This window comes from Cebus imitator, unplaced genomic scaffold, assembly GCF_001604975.1.
Source record: "Cebus imitator isolate Cc_AM_T3 unplaced genomic scaffold, Cebus_imitator-1.0 Scaffold76, whole genome shotgun sequence".
Classification (NCBI taxonomy): Eukaryota; Metazoa; Chordata; class Mammalia; order Primates; family Cebidae; genus Cebus; species Cebus imitator.
In genome coordinates, this window is record NW_016107391.1 from 218,534 (window position 1) to 243,381 (window position 24,848).

Here is a 24,848-nt window from a genome sequence, read left to right on the forward strand (position 1 = left end):
CCTCTGTTCTGTTCCATTGGTCTATATTTCTGTTTTGGTACCAGTACTATGCTGTTTTGATTACTGTAGCCTTGTAGTATAGTTTGAAGTCCGGTAGTGTGATGCCTCCCACTTTGTTCTTTTTGCTTAGAATTGACTTGGCTATGTGGGCTCTCTTTTGGTTCCATATGAAGTTTAAGGTGGTTTTTTCCTGTTCTGTGAAGAAGGTCATTGGTAGCTTGATGGGGATAGTGTTGAATCTGTAAATTACTTTGGGCAGTATGGCCATTTTCACAAACTGATTCTTCCTAACCATAAACATGGAATGATTCTCCATCTGTTTGTGTCCTCTTTTATTTCGTTGAGCAGTGGTTTGTAGTTCTGCTTAAAGAGATCCTTTACGTTCCTTGTTAGTTGTATTCCTAGGTATTTTATTTTCTTTGTAGCAATTGTGAATGGCAGTTCATTCTTGATTTGGCTCTCTTTAAGTCTGTTATTGGTGTATAGGCATGCTTGTGATTTTTGCACATTGATTTTGTATCCTGAGAATTTGCTGAAGTTGCTTATCAGTTTCAGGAGATTTTGAGCCAAGATGATAGGGTCTTCTAGATATACAATCATGTCGTCTGCAAGTAGAAACAATTTAACTTCCTCCTTTCCTTTTGGAATACCCTTTATTTCTTTTTCTGCCTGACTGCTCTGGCTAGAACTTCCAATACTATATTGAATAGGAGTGGTGAGAGAGGGCATCCTTTTCTAGTGCCAGATTTCAAAGGGAATGCTTCCAGTTTTTGCCCATTCAGTATGATATTGGCTGTTGGTTTGTCATAAATAGCTTCTATTATTTTGAGATACGTTCCATCAACACCTAGTTTATTGAGGGTTTTTAGCATAAACAGCTGTTGAATTTTGTCAAAGGCCTTCTCTGTATCAATTGAGATAATCGCGTGATTTTTGTCTTTGGTTCTGTTTATGTGGTGAATTACGTTTATAGACTTGCATATGTTGAACCCAGCCTTGCATCCCTGGGATGAAGCCTACTTGATCATGGTGGATAAGCTTTTTGATATGCTGTTGCAATCGGTTTGCCAATATTTTATTGAAGAATTTTGCATCTATGTTCATCATGGATATTGGCCTGAAGTTTTCTTTTCTTGTTGAGTCTCTGCCGAGTTTTGGTATCAGGATGATGTTGGTCTCATAAAATGATTTGGGAAGGATTCCTTCTTTTTGGATTGTTTGGAATAGTTTCAGAAGGAATGGTACCAGCTTCTCTTTGTATGCCTGGTAGAATCCGGCTGTGAACCCATCTGGACCTGGGCTTTTTTTGGGTGGTAGGCTCTTAATTGCTGCCTCAACTTCAGACCTTGTTATGGGTCTATTCAGGGTTTCGACTTCTTCCTGGTTTAGGCTTGGGAGGATGCAAGTGTCCAGGAATTTATCCATTTCTTGCAGGTTTACTAGTTTATGAGCATAGAGTTGTTTGTAATAATCTCTGATAATGGTTTGTATTTCTGTGGAATCTGTGGTTATATCCCCTTTATCGTTTTTTATTGCATCTATTTGATTATTCTCTTTTTTATTAATCTGGCTAGTCATCTATTTTGTTGATCTTTTTGAAAAACCAGCTCCTGGATTTACTGATTTTTTGAAGGGTTTTTTGTGTCTCTATTTCCTTCAGTTTTGCTCTGATCTTAGTTATTTCTTATCTTCTGCTAGGCTTTGAGTTTTTTTGGTCTTGCTCCTCTAGCTCTTTCAATTTTGACAATAGGGTGTCGATTTTAGATCTCTCCTTGCTTCTCATGTGGGCATTTATTGCTATATATTTTCCTCTAGGGGCTGCTTTAAATGGGTCCCAGAGATTCTGGTATGTTGTGTCTTCGTTCTCATTGGTTTTGAAGAACATCTTCATTTCATTGTTTATCCAGTCAACATTCAAAGCCAGTTGTTCAGTTGCCATGAAGCTGTGTGGTTCTGAGTTAGTTTCTGAATTCTGAGTTCTAATTTGATTGCACTGTGGTCTGAGAGACTGTTTGATATGATTTCCGTTCTTTTGCATTTGCTGAGGAGCGATTTACTTCCAAGTATGTGGTCAATTTTAGAGTAGGTGTGATGTGGTTCTAAGAAGAATGCATATTCTGTGGTTTTGGAGTGGAGAGTTCCGTAAATGTCTATTAGGTTTGCTTGGTCCAGGTCTGAGTTCAAGTCCTGGATATCCTTGTCAATTTTCTGCCTCATTGATCTAATATTGACAATGGGGTGTTAAAGTCTCCCACTATTATTGTGTGGGAGTCTAAGTTTCTTTGTAAGTCATTAAGAACTTGCCTTATGTATCTGGGTGCTCCTGTATTGGGTGCGTATATATTTAGGATCGTTAGCTTTTCTCGTTGCATTGATCCTTTTACCATTATGTAATGTCCTTCTTTGTCTCTTTTGATCTTTGTTGGTTTGAAGTCTATTTTAAGAGATGAGAATTGCAACTCCTGCTTTTTTTTTGCTCTCCATTTGCTTGGTAAATCTTCCTCCATCCCTTAATTTTGAGCCTTTGTGTATCCTTGCATGTGAGATGGGTTTCCTGGATACAGCACACCAATGGGTTTTGGCTTTTTATCCAATTTGCCAGTCTGTGTCTTTTGATTGGGGCATTTAGCCCATTTACATTTAGGGTTAATATTTTTTTTTCTCTACCCCCCTTTCAAGGGTTAATCTTGTTATGTGTGAATTTGATCCTGTCATTTTGATGCTAGCTGGCTGTTTTGCCCATTAGTTGATGCACATTCTTCATTGTGTTCATGCTCTTTACCATTTGCTATGTTTTTGGAGTGGCTGGTACTAGTTGTTCCTTTCTATGTTTAGCGCCTCTTTCAGGAGCTCTTGTAAAGCAGGCCTGGTGGTCATGTAATCTCTGAGTACTTGCTTGTTTGCAAACGATTTTATTTTTCCTTCACTTATGAAGCTTAGTTTGTCTGGACATGAAATTCTGGGTTGAAAGTTTTCTTTAAGGATGTTGACCATTGGCCCCCACTCTCTTCTGGCTTGTAGGGTTTCTGCTGAGAGATCTGTTGTGAGTCTGATGGGCTTCCCTTTGTGGGTAACCCAACCTTTCTCTCTGGCTGTCCTTAGCATTTTCTCCTTCATTTCAACTCTGCTGAATCTGATGATTATGTGCCTTGGGGTTGCTCTTCTTGAGGAATATCTTTGTGGTGTTCTCTGTATTTCCTCGACTTGAATATTGGCCTGCCTTGCTAGGTTGGGCAAATTTTCCTGGATAATATCCTGAAGAGTATTTTCCAGCTTGGATTCATTGCCTCCGTCACATTCAGGTATACCTATCAAACATAGATTAGGTCTTTTCACACAGTCCCATATTTCTTGGAGACTTCGTTCATTCCTTTTTACCCTTTTTTCTCTAATCTTGTCTTCTCATTTTATTTCATTGAGTTGATCTTCGACCTCTGATATCCTTTCTTCTGCTTGATCAATTCGGCTGTTGAAACTTCTGTATGCTTTACGAAGTTCTTGTTTTGTGTTTTTCAGCTCCATCAATTCACTTACATTCCTAAGTTGTTTATTCTCGTTAGCATTTCGTCAAATCTTTTTTTAAGGTTCTTGGTTTCTTTGCATTGGATTAGCCAAGTTCTTTTGGCTCACAGAAGTTTCTTATTACCCACCTCCTGAAGCCTGATTCTGTCAATTAAAAACACTCATTCTCCATTCAGCCTTGTTTCCTTGCTGGTGAGGAGTTGTGATCCCTTGCTGGTGAGGAGTTGTGATCCCTTGTAGGAGGAGAGGCATTCTGGTTTCGGGTGTTTTCATCCTTTTGATGCTGGTTTCTTCCCATCTTTGTGGATTTATTCACCTGTCGTCTTTGTAGTTGTTGACTTTCAGATTGGGTCTCTGAGTGGATGTCCAGTTTGTTACACAATGATGAAGTTCTTTCTTTCTGTTTCTTAGTTTTCCTTCTAACAATCTGGCCCCTCTGGTATAGGACTGCTGAGGTCCACTTCAGGCCCTACTTGCCTGGGGATCACCTGCAGCAGCTGCAGAACAGTAAGAGTTGCTGCCAGTTTCTTCTTCTGCTATCTTTGTCCCAGAAGGATACCCGCCAGATGTCAGAGTTCTCCTTTATGAGGTGACTCTTTGGATATATGGGGGTCAGGGAGCTGCTTGAGGAGACAGTCTGTCCTTTATAGGAGCTCAAGTGCTGAGCTGTGAGCTCCGTTGTTCATTCATAGCTGCTGGGCAGGTACTTTTAAGTCTGCCGCAGCAGAACTGATAAGCACCCCCCTTTTTTTTCCCCCAGGTGCTCTGTCCTGGGGAGTTAGGGTTTTATTTATGAGTTTCTGTTGTGCTGCTGCCTTTTTTCAGGGCTGCCCTGCCCAGCAAGGAGGCAGCCTAGTAAATGTCTGCCTGCAGGGGCTTTGCTGAGCTGCTGTGGGCTCCGCCCAGCTGCCGTGTGAACTTCCCTGCACTCCTGTTCATACGGGTGTAGTCAGAGCTGCCTCAGCAATGGCGGCCCACCTCTATAATGGTGGACTCTCTCTCTAATGGCGCGTTGCCTCAGCAATGGCAAACCACCTCTGTAGTGGTGGACTGCCTCGGTAATGGAGGATGGCCCTCCCTGACAGAGCTGAACCATCCTGGGTTCACCTGTGCTTGCTGTGAAACTCTCAATCCAGAGCATTTCCAATTGCTGTTTTTTTGTGGGGGTGGGACCAGCCGAGCCTGATCACCTGACTCCCTGTCTCAGAGCCTTTTTTTTTTTTTTTTAGTTGAACGGTCGACTGTCTCCCAGGTGTTCCAGTTGCCTGTTGAAAAGGCACCGGGATCTGTGTGATTTACCATGCAGTGACCCACTGCACCGGCTGAAACAGCTGAATTCATGGCGCTTTTTTGCCCAGGAATCTCCTGGCCTGGCTCCCTGTTTCAGTCCCCTTTTTAATCAGATGAATGGGCAACCCTGTCAGGAGCTCCAATCGCCAGCTAAAACAGCGCCCAGACCCGGGTATTTTGTATGGAGAACTGCCATGCCGGGGCACCAGCAAAATAGCCGCGCCGGCCAAAACAGCCATGCTGGCCAAACCAGCCACGCTGGCAACCCATGGGGCTCCTCCACCTGGGAAACTCCTGGTCTGTGGGCAATAAAAAACCTTCTGGAAATGCGGTGTCCACTCACCCTCCAGGCTTTCGCTGGGAGCTGCAATCCTGAGCTGCTCCTAATGGGCCATCTTGGAACCCTCCGGGAGTGGATCTTATGATTGACTGTTTCACCCCATTTCCCCTACCTCGTACAGTAAAACAGAGGGTACAGTATTGGACATGCTAAATGGGAATGAATAAGATTGCCTGAGCTCACACAGTAGAGAACAGAGAAGCTGAAGCACTGGTATAGACAAATTCTCTGTATGTGGAGTGTGGGCTGGAATTTATGTCAAAAGCCTGTGAGTGCCTCACAGTGACAACTATCAGGGTGCTGGACTAGGGAATTTCCATTTTAGGGGCAATTACTAAGTTTGCTATTGGATATTAAAAGTGCCCCTACGACTGAAGGACATATAATAATGTTGAAACTTGAAATATCCACGGTATCTAGGGGGATTTTTGGAAAAACATTCTAATGGGAGAGGACAGTGCCCAAAAGAGTTCCCTAATGAAAAAGAAACGGTTCATACTGGATCTTGTTACCAGAGGAATGCAAGGAGATTCTCACATATAGGGAGCCTCTTTTTCCCTAGGACTGACTTTGGAACTGTAGAAGAAGCTCCTGCATTTAACTGCCACTTGGACAATGCCCTAAAAACACCTCTCAATTGATCAACAAAGTACTGCTTGGTTTACGGATGGCAGTTCCAAGGAGAACTATGATGTCCACTTGCGCATATCTAGCCATCTGTGATGAGAAAGCTCCCAACTTTTTAAAGAAAACTTCAACTAGCTTCCACTTTCTGACAAGGTTTAATTCAAATACAACTCATAAGAGGAATGAAAAGAACAGAGAGAAGGCAGAGGAGCACCGCAAAGGCACAAAGGCATGCAGTGTGGTGTGGGCAGTGAGTACCGGTTTATTTCCACTATGAAGAAGCAAAGGAGGTAAGCAAGGCCCAAAAAATGTTCCTTAGACTTTCATTATTGGTATCAAAAGTCAGAAACTAGTGTTTAAATTCCCCTATCTTTTATTCTTCCACTAGTTCTTTGAAAAGAGAATCATACTCTGATCTTCATACTGTGCTGCTCCAGGTATTTCCTGATTGCAGAACAAAGTGCCCATTTCTGATCTGGGGTCCTAGAAAAGTCCCTTCACTTCCTGGGTACATTTTCTCTACTTAGAATTTCTAGCTAGTTATCACTGCAAAGTGACAGTGATACATACACTTCCTAATTAACAGATTGAATTGGTTTAAATAGGCTATGGATCAGAATTTCAAATCAGTCTAGAAGGACATTTTTATCACTCAAATCCATCTACTTTGATTCACTTTGGGTTTTCATGGTAATTCTTCAGCACATGCAATGCTTTGAAATTTATGGCATACCTTTATCAGTGAGTAAGAAATGAAGTATTACATGTTACTAAAACTCCCTTAACACAGGAAGAGTAAGGAGGGCACCCAAGTATAAATCAACTTATTTCATTCATTTAAATAAAATATTTTTCTCTAATAGAAAAGACATTGTCAATATTAAAATCTAGATTTACATAGAGCTTTCATTTTATACTCTACAATTATTTTGCATGACACCTTTACAACAGACCTGCAGAATGAGTTAATCATTTAAAAATAAATATTGAAACAGATAAGAAGAGGTTGAGTGCAGTGCCCAATACAGTTAACACAGTCGTAAGTATCTGAAAAAAGACTAATCCAAACCCAATTCTTAGTAGTACTACATTACTTACTGATTGTATCATTTTGGGCAGATTACTTAGTTAACCTGAGCCTCAATCTCCTCCTCAACAAAAAATGCAGAACAGTACTAACTCACTGTTAAGAGGATTAAATGTAGGGAAAAGATCCAAAACATACAATGCATTTTTGTAGTACAATTCCTAACACAGAGTGATTTTAGTGAATGGTTATAAATTTACTGTATGGCACTTTTTTTGGGTATGACACTTTAAATTTAAAAAAAATCTAGCTCTATAATTTCAGGATGAACTACTGTTCTCAGCATACAAATTACAAAAAAAAAGCGTATAAAACCATATCCATAAATGCTTATTCTTCATTTGAATAAATTGGTAGGTATTAATGAACTAAAACTCCTGAACAAACTCCATAAAACCAAATGGGACAAGCTAAGCAGTGGCTCACACCTGTAAACCCTGCACTTTGGGAAGCTGAGGCAGGAGGATCGCTTAAGCCCAGGAGTTTCAGACCAGCCGGGGCAGTGTAGTAAGACTTCATTTCCGCTAAAAATAGAAAACATTAATCAGGTGTGGTAGTGCATGCCTGTAGTCCCAGCTACTCAGGAGGCTGAGGGGTGAAGCTTGCTTGAGCCCTAAAGCTTGAGGTTGCAGTGAGCTATGATCATGCCACTGCATTCCACCCTGGGTGCCACAGTGAGACCCTGTCTCAAAACAAACAAACTAAAAAGCAGAAACAGGAGAGCTCAGGACAGACCACAAACAGTGAACCATAAAGTGCTATTTAAAAGAGGAAGCGTGGAACGGACACGGTGGCTCACACCTGTAATCCCAGTACTTTGGGAGGCTGAGGCAGGCAGATCCCCTGAGGTCAGAAGTTTGAGACCAGCCTGGTCAACAGGGCAAAACCTCATCTCTACTAAAAATACAAAAAAAATTAGTTGGGCATGGTGGTGTGCACCTGTAGTCCTTGGTACTTGGAAGGCTGAGGCACAAGAATCACTAGGACCCAGGAGCGGAGGTTGCACCACTGCACTTCATCCAGCCTGGGCGACAGAGCAAGACTCCGTCTCAATTAAAAAATAAAAATAAAAAATAAAAGAGGAAGTGTGGTAATGGAAGGTTTTTTTTTTTTTTTTCTTTCGGTTTTTTGGTTTTTGCCTTCTAAAAAAAGCATGGTACCCAATGTAAAAGAACATTTTTATTAGGTTCTCAACTCTGGAATAAATAAACTCTTGGCTGTATAATTTTAAAAAGTTTTACATTAAGGCCAGGCACGGTGGCTCACGTCTATAATCTCAGCACTTTGGGAGGCTGAGGTGGGCAGATCATGAGGTCAGGAGTTCGAGGCCAGCCTGGCTAATATGGTGAAACCCCGTCTTTACTAAAAATACAAAAATTAGCTGGGCATGGCGGTGCATGCCTATAGTCCCAGCTACTCGGGAAGCTGAGACAGAAGAATCACTTGAACCCAGAAGGCAGAGGTTGCAGTGAGCCAAGATCTCGCCACTGCACTCCAGCCTGGGCGACAAAGTGAGACTCCGTTTCAAAAAAAAAAAAAAAACCTTTTATGTTAAATGTAGCACGTTGAACCTTCACAACTTAGAGATAAGTATAATTTACAGAAGATTATATGGGACTAATACAACTAATTATTATAATAGCTATCATTTAGTCAGTGTCAGTTATACTCTTAACTATTTTACATAGGTATTATTTTAATCATCATAATAAATCGGTGAGAAAGGAGAAAAAAAAAATACCCAACTATTAACCCTACAGGGATGACGCAACTGTCACACAGGATTGCCTAACTCACCCATGGGTATAGTTAATAAATGACAGAGTAGATATTTGAACCCACAATTGTTATGATTTCAAAAACTCTAAACCAGGCATGGTAGTATGTGCCTGTAGTCTCAACTACTCAGGAGGCTGAGGTGAAAGGTATGGGCCAAGGAGTCTAAGGCTGCAGTGTGCCATGATTGTGCCTGTGAATAGCTACAGTACTCCATCCTGGGCAACACAATGTGACCCCATCTCTAAAAATGAAACCCAAAAACCAAAGAACTGGCCACCCCCAATATTCTTTCTAACCCAAATTGCTTCTCTGGGTAAAACATAAATAAACTGAACTTTAAGATTCAATAAAATGGCCTTTAAGATTTCTTCTAAGTCTAGAATATAAAGTTCTTTTTTTGGCCGAGAGCAGTTGCTTATGCCTGTAATCCCAGCACTTTGGGAGGTTGCGGCAGGTGGATCACAAGGTCAGGAATTTGAGACCAGCCTGGCCAACATGGTGAACTCTGTCACTACTAAAAATACAAAAATGAGCTGGGTGTGGTGGTGGGGGCCTGTAATCCCAGCTACTTAGGAGGCTGAGGCAGGAGAATCGTTTGAACCCAGTAAGAAGAGGTTGCAGTGAGCTGAGATCATGCCATTACACTCCAGCCTGAGTAACAGGGCAAGACTTTGTCTTGAAAAAACAAAAAAAAAGTTCTTTTTCTAATGGGCTAAAACACCTGAGGGTATTAAGCTCTAAGCTTCTGTCCCTTCTATCAATTCTCTAATCCCTACCCCATTCAGGGGAAAAAAAGGAGGAAAAGAAGAGAGAATTACTTAAAATAAACTTTTTCAGATACAAAAAGGTGATCCATAAGTAATGATGGAAGGAGTGAGTCCTCAGCTTCTGCTGGTGGGAAGGTTCATGCTGAACATTTAGCAGGTGCTGCCTCTAAAGAGAAGTCACTACACTTATGACAGGGATTTTGCTCTCAGTAGTTCAGAGGCAAAATGAACTACAGACTGGGACAAAAGGTGTGAAATCTCTCATTGGTAAAATCACAAATTTACCAGGTAAAGAATTCCATATAAAGTGTTTCAGCCTTCACTTGCAGATCATGAAAAATATGATGGAGATCCGCAGAATACTCATAAACTGTATATTGTTATCACAATAAAAAAAAATACAAAAAGCTGTCCATATTGGGAAAAAGATATAATACAGATGCTCAGATTAGAAAACACATATACCCCTCAAGTTCACAAGCATATCTCTTCAGTGAATGCAAAACTGACAGTGGTTAAACAGTTGGTAAGAATCAAGCCCCTGAAGTTGCCACAAGGACTTCCAACTGAGGAGGACATGTCTAAGCTCTGACTCCAGAGCACTGGGGAATTAATGCAGTGGCACAGTGGCATCTGAAATATGTGGAGCAGAAAGCAGTTAAGTCCTAATGCCTGAGGAGCTTCAGATTTAAAAATGGAAATTGTTTTTTTATTTAAAGATGATGAGAAAGTGTTTCATTAAAATATATTTTAAATATATTAAAAAAAAAAAAAAAAAGAAAGTGGGCGAAAGAAGGAAGTAAAGAATTGAGACTGGTCATTAGAGAATAACTTCCTGACAACAAAAACTGAGACATGGAACACATTATCAAAGAACATTATGTTGGATAAACTGAAGAAAATACAACCTTGTGAATGGCTGTCAACACAAATAGTGTCAACATACACACAAGATGGGGAAGTACAAATATACTCTACTTGGCTCAGCCCCACTTATAATTTAAAATAGAAAAATAAAAAAAGGAAAGTGGTAAAATAAGCTTGACAGTACCAGTCAGGGAATTGCACTACAATTCTGCCAGCTTAAATACAAGTTAGCTAAATGCTAACCCTAGCTGAGAGCAGTGCTTCATGCCTGTAATGCCAGAACTTTGGGAGGCCAAAGTGGGAGAATCACTTGAGCCCAGGATTTTGAGACCAGCCAAGGCAAAACAGTGTGAGTTCATCGCTACAAAATATAAAAAAATTAGCCAGGTGTGGTGGCATGTTCCTACAGTACCAGCTGCTCAGAAGGGTGAGGTGGGAAGACAGCTTGAGCATGGGATGTTGAGGTTGCAGTGACCCATGACTGCACTACTGCTCTCCAGCCTGGGTGACAGAGTGAGACCTTGTCTAAAAAAAAAAGCTAATCCAAATATTTGTATAACATTTTTCAAAGAATCTATCAAGGCACAGGTACTATTTTGTAATTTCCTTCAATTCACTATGCATTAAGATACAGCATCTCTATTTTCTCTATACATTCATATTCATATGAGAACTAGTATCCTAGTCTACACTCAACACTGGTCATCACAAATGTACTGGTAAGATAAAATCCATAGCTTGTTAGTTTCTTAAATATGTGTTGGGAGAACTCTGAATGAAAGACACCACAAAGATAACTTCCTTTTGAGATTAAAAACAAAAACAAAAAAACACACACACACATACGCAACTCTGGCAGAACTGTTAGACCTGGGAAAGTCATCTGTCTCATGCCTGCTCACCTTTTCTCTCACTCAGATGAAATGCTCCCACAGGCAAAGATCCAAAGCTGATTGCCTCAGGAAGCTGCAGAGTCAACATTTTCATTTACCCCTTTTCAGTGTTTGCTGAGTTTTGATGTGAACTTTTACTAATCCATAAAGAATGGGAAGTCTAAACATTTCTGGTAGTAACAGAATTCTCTCACTCTCATTATTAAAAAGAAATATGTTTTTTTTTTTTTTTTTTTNTTTTGAGACAGATTCTCACTCTGTTGCCCAGGCTGGAGTGCAGTGGCACGATCTCAGCTCACTGCAACTTCCACCTCCTGGGTTCAAATAATTATCCTGCCTCAGCCTCCTTAGTAGCTGGGACTACAGGTGCATGCTACCACACCTGGGTAATTTTTTGTATTCTTAGTAGGGACGGGGTTTCACTGTGTTAGCCAGGATGGTCTCTATCTCCTGACCTTGTGATCCACCCACCTGAGCATCCCAAAGTGCTGGGATTACAGGTATGAGCCACCGCGCCCACCCAAAATAATGTTTTCTTAATGACAATTATATATTGTCAAGAAAAAAGGGCTATTTCCATTAAGAAATAAACATACCCAAATCAGCCAAGTTAACATTTGTGTTCCTTCCTATTTCTCTCTGCAGTCACTAACTGCCACCTCAAAGAGAAACAGCACAGTCTCATCTCAGCCTTTGGTCCCACCATTCCTGCTTCCTTTATACAAAACAGAAAAGACCGTGATCATTATTTATTTGGTCCTAGTAATATATCCCATGGAAACACAGTAGTTGGGAGCATAAGTATTTCTTTTTGGAAAATGTAAAATCCAAGGAAGACCTACCTTGTGAGTAGAGAAGGATTTGCATCTCTAAAAGAACACAGGTAAACACCTGCACCAGGTTCTCTAATCCCAGGAGTTCAAATGCCTCCCGAAGTGGGTAATCAGAGAGGGGGAGCTCACTGGGCCCAGGCCTCTGGCAGACGACAGGTTCATAAACACCATAAAATTTCAGTGACCTCCCTGGAGGTGGAAGGGGTACTTCATAAAGAATATTATGGATATAGCTTTCAAGTGGCAAGGGTGGTGGCTGCTGCGAGGTAACAGCCTTGTAAAGCTGGATAAGGAATTTCTTGCAGGCCTGCATGAATGGTAACGGTGTGATCAAGCATATACTTTTTGAAACATACAGGGTGTCTCTGCTGATATCATAGGAGTTGTATCGCTGGAGTTTCAAAAGGGAAGTTGTATCTCCTTCATCAAGACTACTTGCCAATGAGTCCATGCTGCAGGAAGATGAAGCATACACGCTGCTGTAATGCTCAGCATTGTGCATCTGGTAGAGTGTCTGCATTGCTGTGCAGATTTGCTTACTTGTAACTTCTTCATAAAAAGTGAGAACAAAACCATAAGTGCGAGAACCGTCTTCCCTGGTAATTATAAATGAGTGAAACTGGGGGTCTTTATTGTCAGTTTGTGTCCTGAAAGATAGCCCTTTAGGCATGCACAACTGCAAGAAACAAACAAAAAAAAAGCATCAGAATGCAGTACACAGATAACTTCAAGCCAGAAACAAATGCTTTTTAACACAACAGGATTCAAAAAGACAGGTTTTATCCAGATTTAACAGTGGCAAAGCCTTAAATTAGAAATACATTGTAAGTTCCTCAAATACATGTAAATAAAATTATTCTTAAAAAGAATATATACAAGGGAAAAAATTTTACTGTGTGATATTACATGCAGGAAGCTTTACTAAGAACAAGAAAATCACTGATTTAGTCCCAGAGTAAACCTCTAAGGCTGTGGCCTTCAGCAAGCTATGTAACTTCTGTGAGCTCAGTTCCTTTATCTACAATAGCTGCTCCATCAAGGACTTGAAGATAGAGTATGCAAAAGCACTTCACAAATATTTAATACTTAAGTACTATTTTTGTATTAATGATGAAAATGTTTCAGGAGAGCTGAGAAATAGGAAAAGGCTCATTTAATAAGTTAAACAAGGAATAATAAAAACAACAGTATCATCTTTGCTATTTTTAATAGTATGTTATTTTTTCCAAGAAAAGAAGCTTCAGAAATCGAAAGCTTTTTGATCTGCTAAAGCAGAAGTACAGAAACAAGGCATTTGAGATTACTTCTAGTAGAGATTGTGCTCTAGTTTTTGGGAACTACCCAGGATTGAGTCAAATTTGGGAACAAAATTACCCAGAGGAACTAAAGATGCTATATTTAAGATACTTAAAAATGCACAGAAAATTAGAATGGATTCTTTAAAGCATTTTAAATAACAGAAATGAAATTACAGAAAAGTTGAAACATACTAAGGAAAACAGGACTTAATTCAACCATCCTAATAATCATTATTCATATTTAGATATTTCTACTTTTATATTGTAATATGCTTTTTACATAGAAATAATTTAACCATATATTACTTTCTAGTTTTTTCCATATTTAATAACTGATAAGTTACAAAATTTAGACTGTCTCCCACATCCCCACATTATTAAGAAAACACAATTCCTTCCTTCCTTCCTTTATTCAAACTATCAAAAAACATGTATTAAGTGCCTTTTATGAGAGGGGATCTGTGATACAACGGTGGGAAGGACAGACATGGCCCATGCTCCTATGGTGTTTCCGGTCCAGTGAGGATAACAGATGAGTTTTAAAAATCATATAAACTATAAAGTAAGGGAAATGCTATGATAGGGTAAATAAGGGTTGCTATGGGAAAAATATATAACAGTAGGAAGATACACATTAGAAAAGTGGGAGCTATCAGGAAAAAATGAAGCCCAAATTAAAACCTCAGGATGAGTAACTGTCTTAGTAGATAAATATTCTAGTCAGAGAGGACAACATGTGCAAAAGCCCAGAAAAGTTTGAGGAACTGAAACAGGTTAGTATGGGTGGGGCATAGAATGCAAGGTGGGCGGACCTAAGAGAAAGCAAGAAAAATCATCAGGGGTTAGCCCATCAAGCGCCTTGGTAGGCTATGTTAGAACTGTGGAGAGGACAATGGGAAACCTCTAAAGGGTTTTTAGAAGAGGAGCAGAATTAGATGTGCCTCTTAGCACATCCATCTTGGAACACTGAAGGGAGTGGTTTTCAAAGGGGTTCCAAGGAGGCAGCAGGAATGTCCCGGGGCCATGGAAGGGGGTGAGAGGCTAGAGGAGGAAGCTAAGAGGGCCAGTGTCCTTCCTTCCCCTATGCACATTCCACTTTCATTTATTTTGTAGAGTAGAATTCTTTCAGTGTTAAGATTTTTGGGTTCCCACTGCTTAAAAACGAAATCTTGATGGTAGCCTAGGATTAACGCAACACAACTGTCATTAAGCATGAAGGCAGGTGGGTGTACTAACTGTTCCTCACAGCCATTTCAGATTGTGGTCCTTCCATTCTCCCTAAAAACTCTTGGCTTTGAAACTCATGTAATGATTGTGCCACCACATTTTAGGTTTCTTTTCTATCCAAGTTCGTTTCTGGAGCAACTTCTTCCATGATTTTAAATATACTCTGCTAACTCCCAAATCTACAATCTCATGAATCTGACTCTTAAATGAGAAACTACTTGACAATCCCATCAACATGTGAAATAGGCAATTCAAACCTACCACGTCCCAAACTGAAGTTCTGATTTCCTCCTCCAAATCTGTTTCTCCTTTTATCAGTCTTTTCTGTAATTCCATCCATCTCATTTGCCCAAGACAAAAACCTTGGAGTCATCTTTAACTTCTTCCTCTCTTCCTTACTTACCCCATTATCCAATCCATCAGCAAATATTACCAATTCTATCTTCAAAAATATATGCAGAAATCAATTGCTGCTGCTGCTTCTTTTTTATTTATTTCTTTTTAGAGACGGGTCTTGCTCTATCACTTAGGATGAACTATAGTGGTACAATCACAGTTTACTGGAGCCTCAAACTCCTGGGTAAAAGCAATCGTCCCGCCTCAGCCTCCTGAATCAGAAAGTAATTGCTTCAATCTTTACTCTTACCACTCTAATCTAGGCCACCCTCTTCTCTTGTCTGGATATAACAGCCGATCTCTCTGCTTCTGCCCTTGTCCCCATAATCTATTTCCCATATAACAGCCAAGGCATCCTCAAAAAATATATTACAACTTGTTACTCTTCCCAAAATTCTCCAATGGACTCTCATCTCACTAAAAGCTGATGTCTTTATAATGGCCTGTAAGGAAGCCCTGCATGACTCAGCCCCCAGCAACCTCTCTGCCTTCATCTTGTACTCTCTAACTCGCCCACTCTGCTCCAGCAACAATGGCACATTACTGTTCTATGAACACACCCCGAATTCTCCCAACAAAATCTGCTCTCATCTTTCCCAGCAACTCTCTTCCCCTTGGCATCCACATGACTACTCATTCCTTGTGGCAGATATAGCTCCAATAATATTTCTACTTCCACACACTCTTCCAAACCTTGACACTCCCGCATTAAGAAGTGGAGCCCACTCTCCTTGAACCTGGGTGGGCTGCTAAGAGTGCCTATACCAGGGTCTGGAAAACTTTTTCCATAAAGAGACAGATAAGTATTTTAGGCTCTGGAGGTCACACAGTCTTTGTAATTACTCCACTCTACATTGTATTAGATGAGTGCAAAAGTAATTATGGTTTCTGCATTGTTGGAATTTGCCATTTGATATCAGAATACATTCTTTTTTTTTTTTTTTTTGAGACGGAGTTTCGCTCTTGTTACCCAGGCTGGAGTGCAATGGCGCGATCTCGGCTCACCGCAACCTCCGCCTCCTGGGTTCAGGCAATTCTCCTGCCTCAGCCTCCTGAGTAGCTGGGATTACAGGCATGCGCCACCATGCCCAGCTAATTTTTTGTATTTTTAGTAGAGACGGGGTTTCACCATGTTGACCAGGATGGTCTCGATCTCTTGACCTCGTGATCCACCCGCCTCGGCCTCCCAAAGTGCTGGGATTACAGGCTTGAGCCACCGTGCCCGGCCCCAGAATACATTCTTAAATAAATGTGATTATGTCACATATCTCCCCACCCCACCGCTTAGATGGAGTTTTGCTTTGTCACCCAGGCTGGAGTACAGTGGCATGATCTCGGCTCACTGCAACCTCCGCCTCCTGGGCTCAAGCAATTCTCATACCTCAGCCTCCCGAGCAGCTAGGACTACAGGCGTGCAGCAACACGCCCAACTAATTTTGTATTTTTAGTAGAGACAGGGTTTCACCATGTTGGTCAGGCTGGTCGCAAACTCCTGACCTCAAGTGATTCGCCCACCTCAGCCTCCCAAAGGGCTGAGGGATTACAGGAGTCAGCAACCGCACCTGGCCTCAAGCGATTTTCTTATTCCAGTTCAAAATGGGTCATGAAACAGTGGAGACAATCACAACATCCACAATGCATGTCTGTGCTAACTAACACACAATGCAGTGGTGGTTCAAGAAGTTTTGCAAAGGAGATGAGAGCTTTGGAGATGAGGAACATAGTAGCCGGCCATTGGAAGTTGACGACGACCAACTGAAGGCAATCACTGAAGCAGATCCTCTTAAAACTACCTAAAAGGTTGCCGAAGAACTCAATGTCAATCATTCTATGGTCATTTGGCATTTGAAGCAAAATGGAAAAGAGGAAAAACTCCCTAAGTGGGTGCCTCATGAGCTGAATGAAAATTTTAAAAATCATCATTTTTGGCCGGGCACAGTGGCTCACACCTGTAATCCCAGCACTTTGGGAGGCCAAGGTGGGCAGATTGCCTAAGCTCAGGAGTTTGAAACCAGCCTGGGCAACATGGTGAAACTCCATCTCTACTAAAATAGAAAAAACTAGCTGGGCATGGCTGCATGCACCTGTAGACCCAGCTACTCGGGAGGCTGAGACTTGCTTAAACCAGGGAGGCAGAGGTTGTAGTGAGCTGAGATCATCCAGCCTGAGTGACAGAGCAATATTCTGTCTCAAAAAAAATCACCATTTTGAAGTGTCATCTTCTCTTATTCTATACAGCAACAATGAACCATTTCTCAATCGAATTGTGATGTGCAACAAAAAGTGGATTTTATATGACAACCGGCAATGACCAGCTTAGTGGTTGAACCAAGAAGAAGCTCCAAAGTACTTCCCACAGCCAAACGTGCTGACCAAAAAAAGGTCATGGTGACTGGTAGTCTGGTGCCAGTTTGATCCAATACAGCTTTCTGAATCCTGGCAAAACCATTACATCTGAGAAGTATGCTCAGTAAATCAATGAGATGCATCAAAAACTGCAAAGCCTGGAGTGGGGACTGGTCAACAGAAAAAGCCCAATTCTTTTTCACAACAATGCCTGACCACACATCACACAACAAATGCTTCAAAAGTTCAACGAATTGGGCTACAAAGTTTTGTCTCATTCACCATGTTCTCCTGGCCTCTTGCCAACTAACTACCACTACCTGAAGCATCTCGAAAACTTTTTGCAAAGAAAATGCTTCCACAACCAGCAGGATGCAGAAAATGCTTTCCAAGAGTTCATCAAATCCCAAAGCACAGATTTTATGTTACAGGAATAAACAAACTTATTTCTTGCTGGCAAAAATGTGTTGATTAATGGTTCCTACTTTGATTAATAAAGATGTGTCTGAGCCCAGTTATGATTTAAAATTCTCTCTCTCTCTCTCTCTCTCTCTCTCTCTCTCTCTCTCTCGTAACCTGGTAACACACTCTGGGAGCCCTGAGGCAACATATGGAAAGTTTAGCTAGTCTGAAGCTGCCTGACCAGTGAGACCAAATGGCCCAGCTATATACCTGGTCCAGGAGACAGGCCTATGACTGGGTGAGCTTTCAGATGACTTCAGTCTTCAGCCTTCGAAGTTCCCAAACTGACATCAAGTAGAACACAGGCAATGCCAACCAAAACTTACCTACATTGCAGATATACATATGCTACCGACATATACACTGAGTGTGCTACCTACATATACATATCAGCAATGTAGGTAGCACACCCAGCTAAGTAATGTTTTTGTTGCTTTAAATCAAGGTCAGCACACAACACCCCCGCTATGGGTTTAAATGTATGTGTACCTCCAAAATTCATATGGGGGAACATCACTTCAGGGTGACTGTATTAAAAGGTGGGGCCTTTTGGGAAGTGATTAAGTCATGCAGGTTCTGCCCTCATGGAAGGATTAGTCCCTTATAAAAGATAAAAGGTTGAAGGAAGCAGCACCCTAGTGCCTTTTCTCTGCTTCCATCCTTTCTGCCATGTGAGGAGACAGTATTTGTCCTCTCTGGAGGACACAATAATAAAGCACCATTTTAGAAGCAGAGACTAGGCCATCATTAGACCCTAAACCTACAGACACTTTGATCTTGTACTTTCAATCTCTAGAACTGTGAGAAATAAATTCCTATTCCTTGTAAGTTACTCAGTCTGAAGTATTTTATTTTAGCAGGAGAAACAGACTAACGAAAACCCTTAGGTCAAATACAATCTGCCACCTGATTTGTAAATAAAGGTTCACTGGGACTCAGTCACATCCATCATTTATGCACTATCTATGGACACCTTCACACTACAACAACAGAGCTGACTGACTGGCAGAAACTGTATGCCTACAATACCTCAACTACTTACTATTTGGTTCTTCATGAAAAAAAAATGCCAATCCCTATTTTAAGCCATTAAGTGACAGGGGGATGGATTGTCATGCAGCAGTAATCAAAACACTCCCTTACTTCCCTTAAGTCTGTGCATAAATACTACCTTAGAGAGGTCTTCCTTTACCTTTCCATAAAAAATAGCGTTCTCTTCATCTTTTGCGTGCCATAAGATGTTACTCCTCTAAAAAAATATTTATTGTGGAGAAGCAATTAAAGTCTTGCACCACTGTAAGCATATGTACATTATATAAAAATATACATTACTAGTATTGGATAATTCTGTTTGATCTCTAGATTGCCAGCTACTCAAGGGGTAGTACTATATTTCAACAGCTTTAAACATTCAAGAGAACTGTAATGAAATAATATACCATTTGGGGCCATAACAGATGGTGACTGACAACAAGGGTAAAAAGAAAAAACTGTGAGGCTCAGTCACTAGAGCACCAGTCAAAAGGTCTTCATATTTCATAACACTGAATATGCAAAGGACTACGGCATATTTACTCAATTCTTTTACATATGAAATTACTATGTATATTTGGACAGAATGAGATACAGACTTAGGTAAAACCTATGAATACCTCAATTTGGTAGGGGGTAAAAAACACTTATGCCCAGTCTTTCTTAGGAATAATTGTATAAAGAAAGGCTATGGCACAATCTCTTCATAATTCTATCTTCAAATTAAGGCTGATTTCATCATAACAAGTTAATGAGTTGCGCTGCTAATAGCATGAATAAAAACTCATTTGGCCAGATGCAGTGGCTCATGCCTATAATCCCAGCACTTTGGGAGGCTGAGGCGGGTGGACTGAGCTCAGGAGTTCAACATCAGCCTGGGCAACATGACAAAATCCCAACTCTACTAAAAATACAAAAAATTAGCTGGGTGTGGTGGTGCACACCTGTAGTCCCAGCTACTTGGAAGGCTGAAGCACAAGAATCACTTGAACCTGGGAGGCAGAGGTTGCAGTGAGCCAAGACTGTGCCACTGCACTCTAGCCTAGATAACAGAGTAAAACTCTGTCTCCAACAAACAAACAAACAAAAAAAACCCAAAAACCTCATTTGACATGTTTATTGTAGTCAATAAAGATCATACAAAAGGCCGGGTGTGGGGGCTCATGCCTGTAATCCCACCACTTTGGAGGCCAAGGCGGGCGAATCACCTGAGGTCGGGAGTTCAAGACCAGCCTGACCAACATGGTGAAACCCCATCTTTAAAAAAAAAAAAGATTATACAAAAGATGATTTGAATTATTCTTGCTTCAGGCTAAACTCAAACTTGTTTAGCACAGTGCAAGGCATATAACAATTGGTTGAATGAATAAATGAATGAATAAGAAAACAAAAACAACAGCTGGTGGTAAAAGACCAGGTTTAGTTAATCGCTTGATCCAGTCTGTAATTCCTTTTTTTTTTTTGAGACGGAATCTCACTCTGCTGCCCAATCTGGAGTACAGCGGTGTGATCTCAGCTCACTGCAATCTCCACCTCCTGGGTTCATTCAAGCAATTCCGCTGCCTCAGCCTCTCAAGTAGCTGGGGTTACAAGTGTGCGCGATTATAGGTGTGCACACCTGGCTAATTTTTTTTTTTTTTTTTTTTTTTTTAGTAGAGACAAGGTTTCACCATGTTGGCCAGGCTGGTCTTGAACTTTTGACCTCAAGTGACTTGCTTGCCTCAGCCTCCCAAAGTGTTGGGATTACGGGTTTGAGCCACGGCACCTGGCCTTCAGCTTGTAATTCTTTTTCCATCAAGTAGGCAATACAGAAACATAGTGGCCTCCAAAGTCAACATAAAGATTTAATTTAATTGATAGGCATTTCTGTCATCCTAAATCACAAAATCACAGCTCAACTGCTGTTGAACAGCTGCCAAATATTCCCTTAAGGGTTTGTAGCTTTCTTGAGCACACATTCAACATTTACAGAAAAAGCTTGCCAAAAGTTGTGCTCAAAGTGAAGAATGGCTTTCTATGCCACAGACAACAGATGTAAGAATTTTTCCTAAATGCTCTTCCTACAAATCAAAAATAGTTAAGAATTATATTTCTAATCTGGAAACAAGAACTGTAAAATGCTATTATTTTTCTGTTTTTAAAAGATATACAGTATTGTTGTATAACAGGAACTACAAGATACTTTCTCAGAAAACCTGAGTTACATCAGAATTGTTAAATTGTCAGGAACTGCAAGAAATCTCAGAAAATCTGAAATATATATCTCAGAAATCCTGAAATATAAATCAAGATTTGTTTATCATGGTATTAGACATCTCTAATTAACCCATAACATTGCTATCTACTAACAATAACCCCTCACGATCCCACAATAAAACAACTAAAAATCAGAGGTGTCACTGATGATCAGATTACTACCAGTAACCAGATTACTTTAGCCAATGTAGGCTTACAATGACGTGTGTAACTTTCCCAGTTTGAGTGAGCAAATGTTCTCAAATTTCTCTGGACCATTTCAGACAGTTTGGCTAGAATTTTAAGTCTTCTTTTTCCACATTCTGTTGTTCTGTGACTTTCATGGCCTCTCCCTCATTACGCAAATATATTGTTATGCACTGCATAACAATGTTCTGGTCAACAACGGACTGTATATAGGACGATGGTTGGAGCAGTAGGTTATGCCATATAATAGCTTAGAAGTAGAGGAGCCTGTATCACCTAGGTCTGTGTATGTATATATACTCTATGATGTTGGCACAACAACACAACAATAAAATCACCTAACATCACATTCCTCTGAATATCTCCCTCCCTTCCTCCCTCCCTTCCTTGTCTCCCTCCTTCTACAAACACTTATTTTGTCCCATGTTTTGCATTAGATATTGATAACTCAAAAGACAAAGATAAAAATAATCCTTTCCGCTTGGCACAGTGGCACGTACGTGCCTGTAGTCCCAGCTACTCGGGAGGCTGAGGCTGGAGGATCGCTTGAGTCCAGGAGTTCTGCACTATAGTGCGCTATGCCAATCGGATGTCTGCACTAAGTTTAGCAACAATATGGTGACCTCCCAGGAGCAGGGGACCACCAGGTTGCCTAAGGAGGGGTGAACTGGCCCAGGTAAGAAACGGAGCAGGTCAAAACTCTCGTGCTGACTAGTAGTGGGATCGCGCCTGTGAATAGCCACTGTACTCCAGCCTGGGCAACATAGCGAGACTCCGTCTCTCAAAAAAAAAAATCCTAGTCTAGTAGGAAAGACAGACACAGAAACCAACGTTTTAAAAAAATGTGATCAGTGCTACTATGGACTCTGTTCAAGATATTGTAAGAAAAGAAAAGAGAGTAACTACTCCTGCTTAAGAGATGGTTTTGCAGTAGAGGCCACACCTAGTCAAGGACAGAAAGAGAAGTATTGTAAGCAAGTAAGTATCACTTCATTTATTCAATGATTTGAGCATCTACTTTGTGCAAAGCTAGGGATGCAGCAATGAATAAGAGAAACTGTTCCTGTCCTTGTGGTGCTTACATTATAGCAGGAGATACACAGTTGACTACTAGTTACGTAACTGGTTATTTCATTGCAACTGAGATAGGTGCAACGAAAAGGTACAAGGTACTATGAGAACCTAAGGTGACCTGACTGAGTGCTGACAAGATGGTAGAAAGTGATGGTCAGGAGCAGCTTCTCTATATAAATGGTTACAGTGAAATTTAACAGTAAGAATTCACTAGGTGAAGGAGAGGTGGAAGAGCCTTCCAGAGACTGAACAGCAGAAACAGAAACTGTAGTATGAGGAATGAAATGGACCAGAGCAGAAGGCCAGTTAGACAGTTACTACAGGAGTCCAGGTAAGAGATCTTGATGGTTTGCACCAAGATGAGTATATGGAAAGAGAGAAATAGACAGATAAATGATTACATATGAGAAAGGGTAAGTGAGCACTTTCAGGGTGATGTGTACATTGTTGGACTAGGCAACTAGGCGGATGGTTGTACCATTCACTGACAAAGGTTGGTGGGAAGAATAATGAATTCTGTTCTGGATAGGTTGCATTTGAGATGCCAGTGAAATATTATAGCTGCAATGTTAAGGAAATGGCAGAGGCGGGAGCAGAAGGGTCCCCCAGCAATGGTCCTCCAGCAATGAGAGCCCCATTCCTATAATTTTTCTGTGAGATACAGCTAGGTGCAGTGGATCACATCTGTAATCCTAACTCTGGGAGGAGGCCGAAGTGGGCGGATCGCTTGCATCCAGGAGTTCAAGACTAGCCTAGGCAACATGGCCAAACTTCGACTCTACAAAAAGTATAAAAATTAGCTGGGCGTCGTGGTGCACAACTGTAGTCTCAGCTACTTGGAGTACTGATGTGGAAGTATCACTAGAACACGGGAGGTTGAGGCTGCAGTGAGTCAAGATTGTACCACTGCACTCCAGACTGGACATCAGAGCCAGACCCTGTCTCAAGAAAAAAAAAAAAAATTTATTGTGAAATATGAACCTAAACTTGGCTCAAAATGAGGACTTACTTTCATTCTAATGTCAAACCTATGAAAGTAATTTGGGGTTATCCATCTCAAATACAAGTAATTGCTAAGTCTACAAAAAGTATATATAGCCCTTTTCCTTTTAATCTTACAAGACAAGCATCTGAATAGGTATGTTCAGCCAACCTTTCACCATTTACTCTTCACTCTTCATTCCACTGTATCCTTTTTTGTGATCAAAGTAAACAGCAAACTGTAAAGAGCTTTATAATAGTTACTACTCTTTAGTTACTTAAAATATCATATTTATGATGTTTCATTTGGGACAGACATAAAATAGAATCCTTATATTTTCATACAGTTTGCTTAAAAGTTACTAACCATGTTTTCTTCTTATGAATTCTTGGGTACAATACAGGCTTAAGGATCTATCAACTAGAATAACTTAAGATCTAACAACTAGAATATTATATAAATAGTCATGGATGCCAATAAGAAGATTACCTCAAAGAGATGTGAAAGTGAGGTGGGTGACCTTCAGCTCTGTTTGCAATACTTTATTTCATTTAAAATGAAATGCAGACCAGGCATGGTAGCTCACAGAGGCCAAGGCAGGCACTTGAGGCCAGGAGTTTGAGACCAGCCTGGCCAACATAAGGACACCCTGTCTCTACTAGAAATACAAAAATCAGCCAGGCGTGGTGGTATGAGCCTATAATCCCAGCTACTTGAGGGGTTGAAGCATAAGAATCACTTGAACCCAGGAGGCAGAGGGTGTAAGTGAGCCAAGATTATACCACTGCACTGCCGGGGTGACAGAGTGAGTCTGTCTCAAATACATGACTGTTTATTGCATTGTTTTTTCTGTTCTGTCATATTCACATTTTTTTCCATAAAAATCTCTCAGTCGGCAACTGAAGGGGAAAAAAAACTAATTCAGGAATTATTTCACCTGTCACTTGTATTTATTTTCTATTTTATTTGCACTGCACTCATACACATGAAACATACATAGTTCGCTGCTTTGGGTACTTAATTTATATATGAAATTAATGATCTTTTATTGAAAGCACCACTGCTGTTTGTTAGAGGAATCACTAATATTACAGAAGGTGATGACTCACTGCACAGGGATTTTGCTAAAGGCAAGACAAAGCTTTATACCTTTAGGTGGGAATAAATTACAGCTTCATACAAATGCACTTACCAGTAAATCAAAAAGGAAATTAAAGGCAGTAAATCTATGACCTGAATGCAAACTACTTTAATGGGATGCTTTTCGGAGATTTTCCAGGAGTACAAGCAAATCCTTTTAGAGTTTCAGCAATAAAAAAAATGCTATGTGGTGCTTAACCGTCAAAACACAGTCTTTGCAATTATTCTTCAGGAGGAAACTTTTGCTGCTTACATAAAATAACCTCAGGGGCAAGGAGTAAAGAAAATATCAAAGACAGATCAAGGAAGCTGATAATTACTTTTAAAGATTAATGTTTTACAGATAGAAGCCAAAGCTATGATGAATATCTCACTACTAATTCATTCAAATGATTAGAAGAAAAAAAAAAAACACATCAAGTGTGGCATTTTGTTCCAAATGAC

At 40.5% G+C, this 24,848-nt stretch overlaps 1 protein-coding gene across 2 annotated transcripts in view; it reads right to left on the reverse strand.

Moving 5' to 3' along the window:
• Positions 1–24,848, reverse strand: part of DENND5B (DENN domain containing 5B) — a 191,112-nt gene that overhangs the window by 81,362 nt on the left and 84,902 nt on the right. For both annotated transcript variants that reach the window (XM_037739864.1, XM_037739863.1), the window contains one exon: positions 12,015–12,681. In XM_037739864.1, coding sequence (XP_037595792.1) covers positions 12,015–12,681 — 667 coding nt within the window. The remainder of the gene's footprint in view (positions 1–12,014; positions 12,682–24,848) is intronic.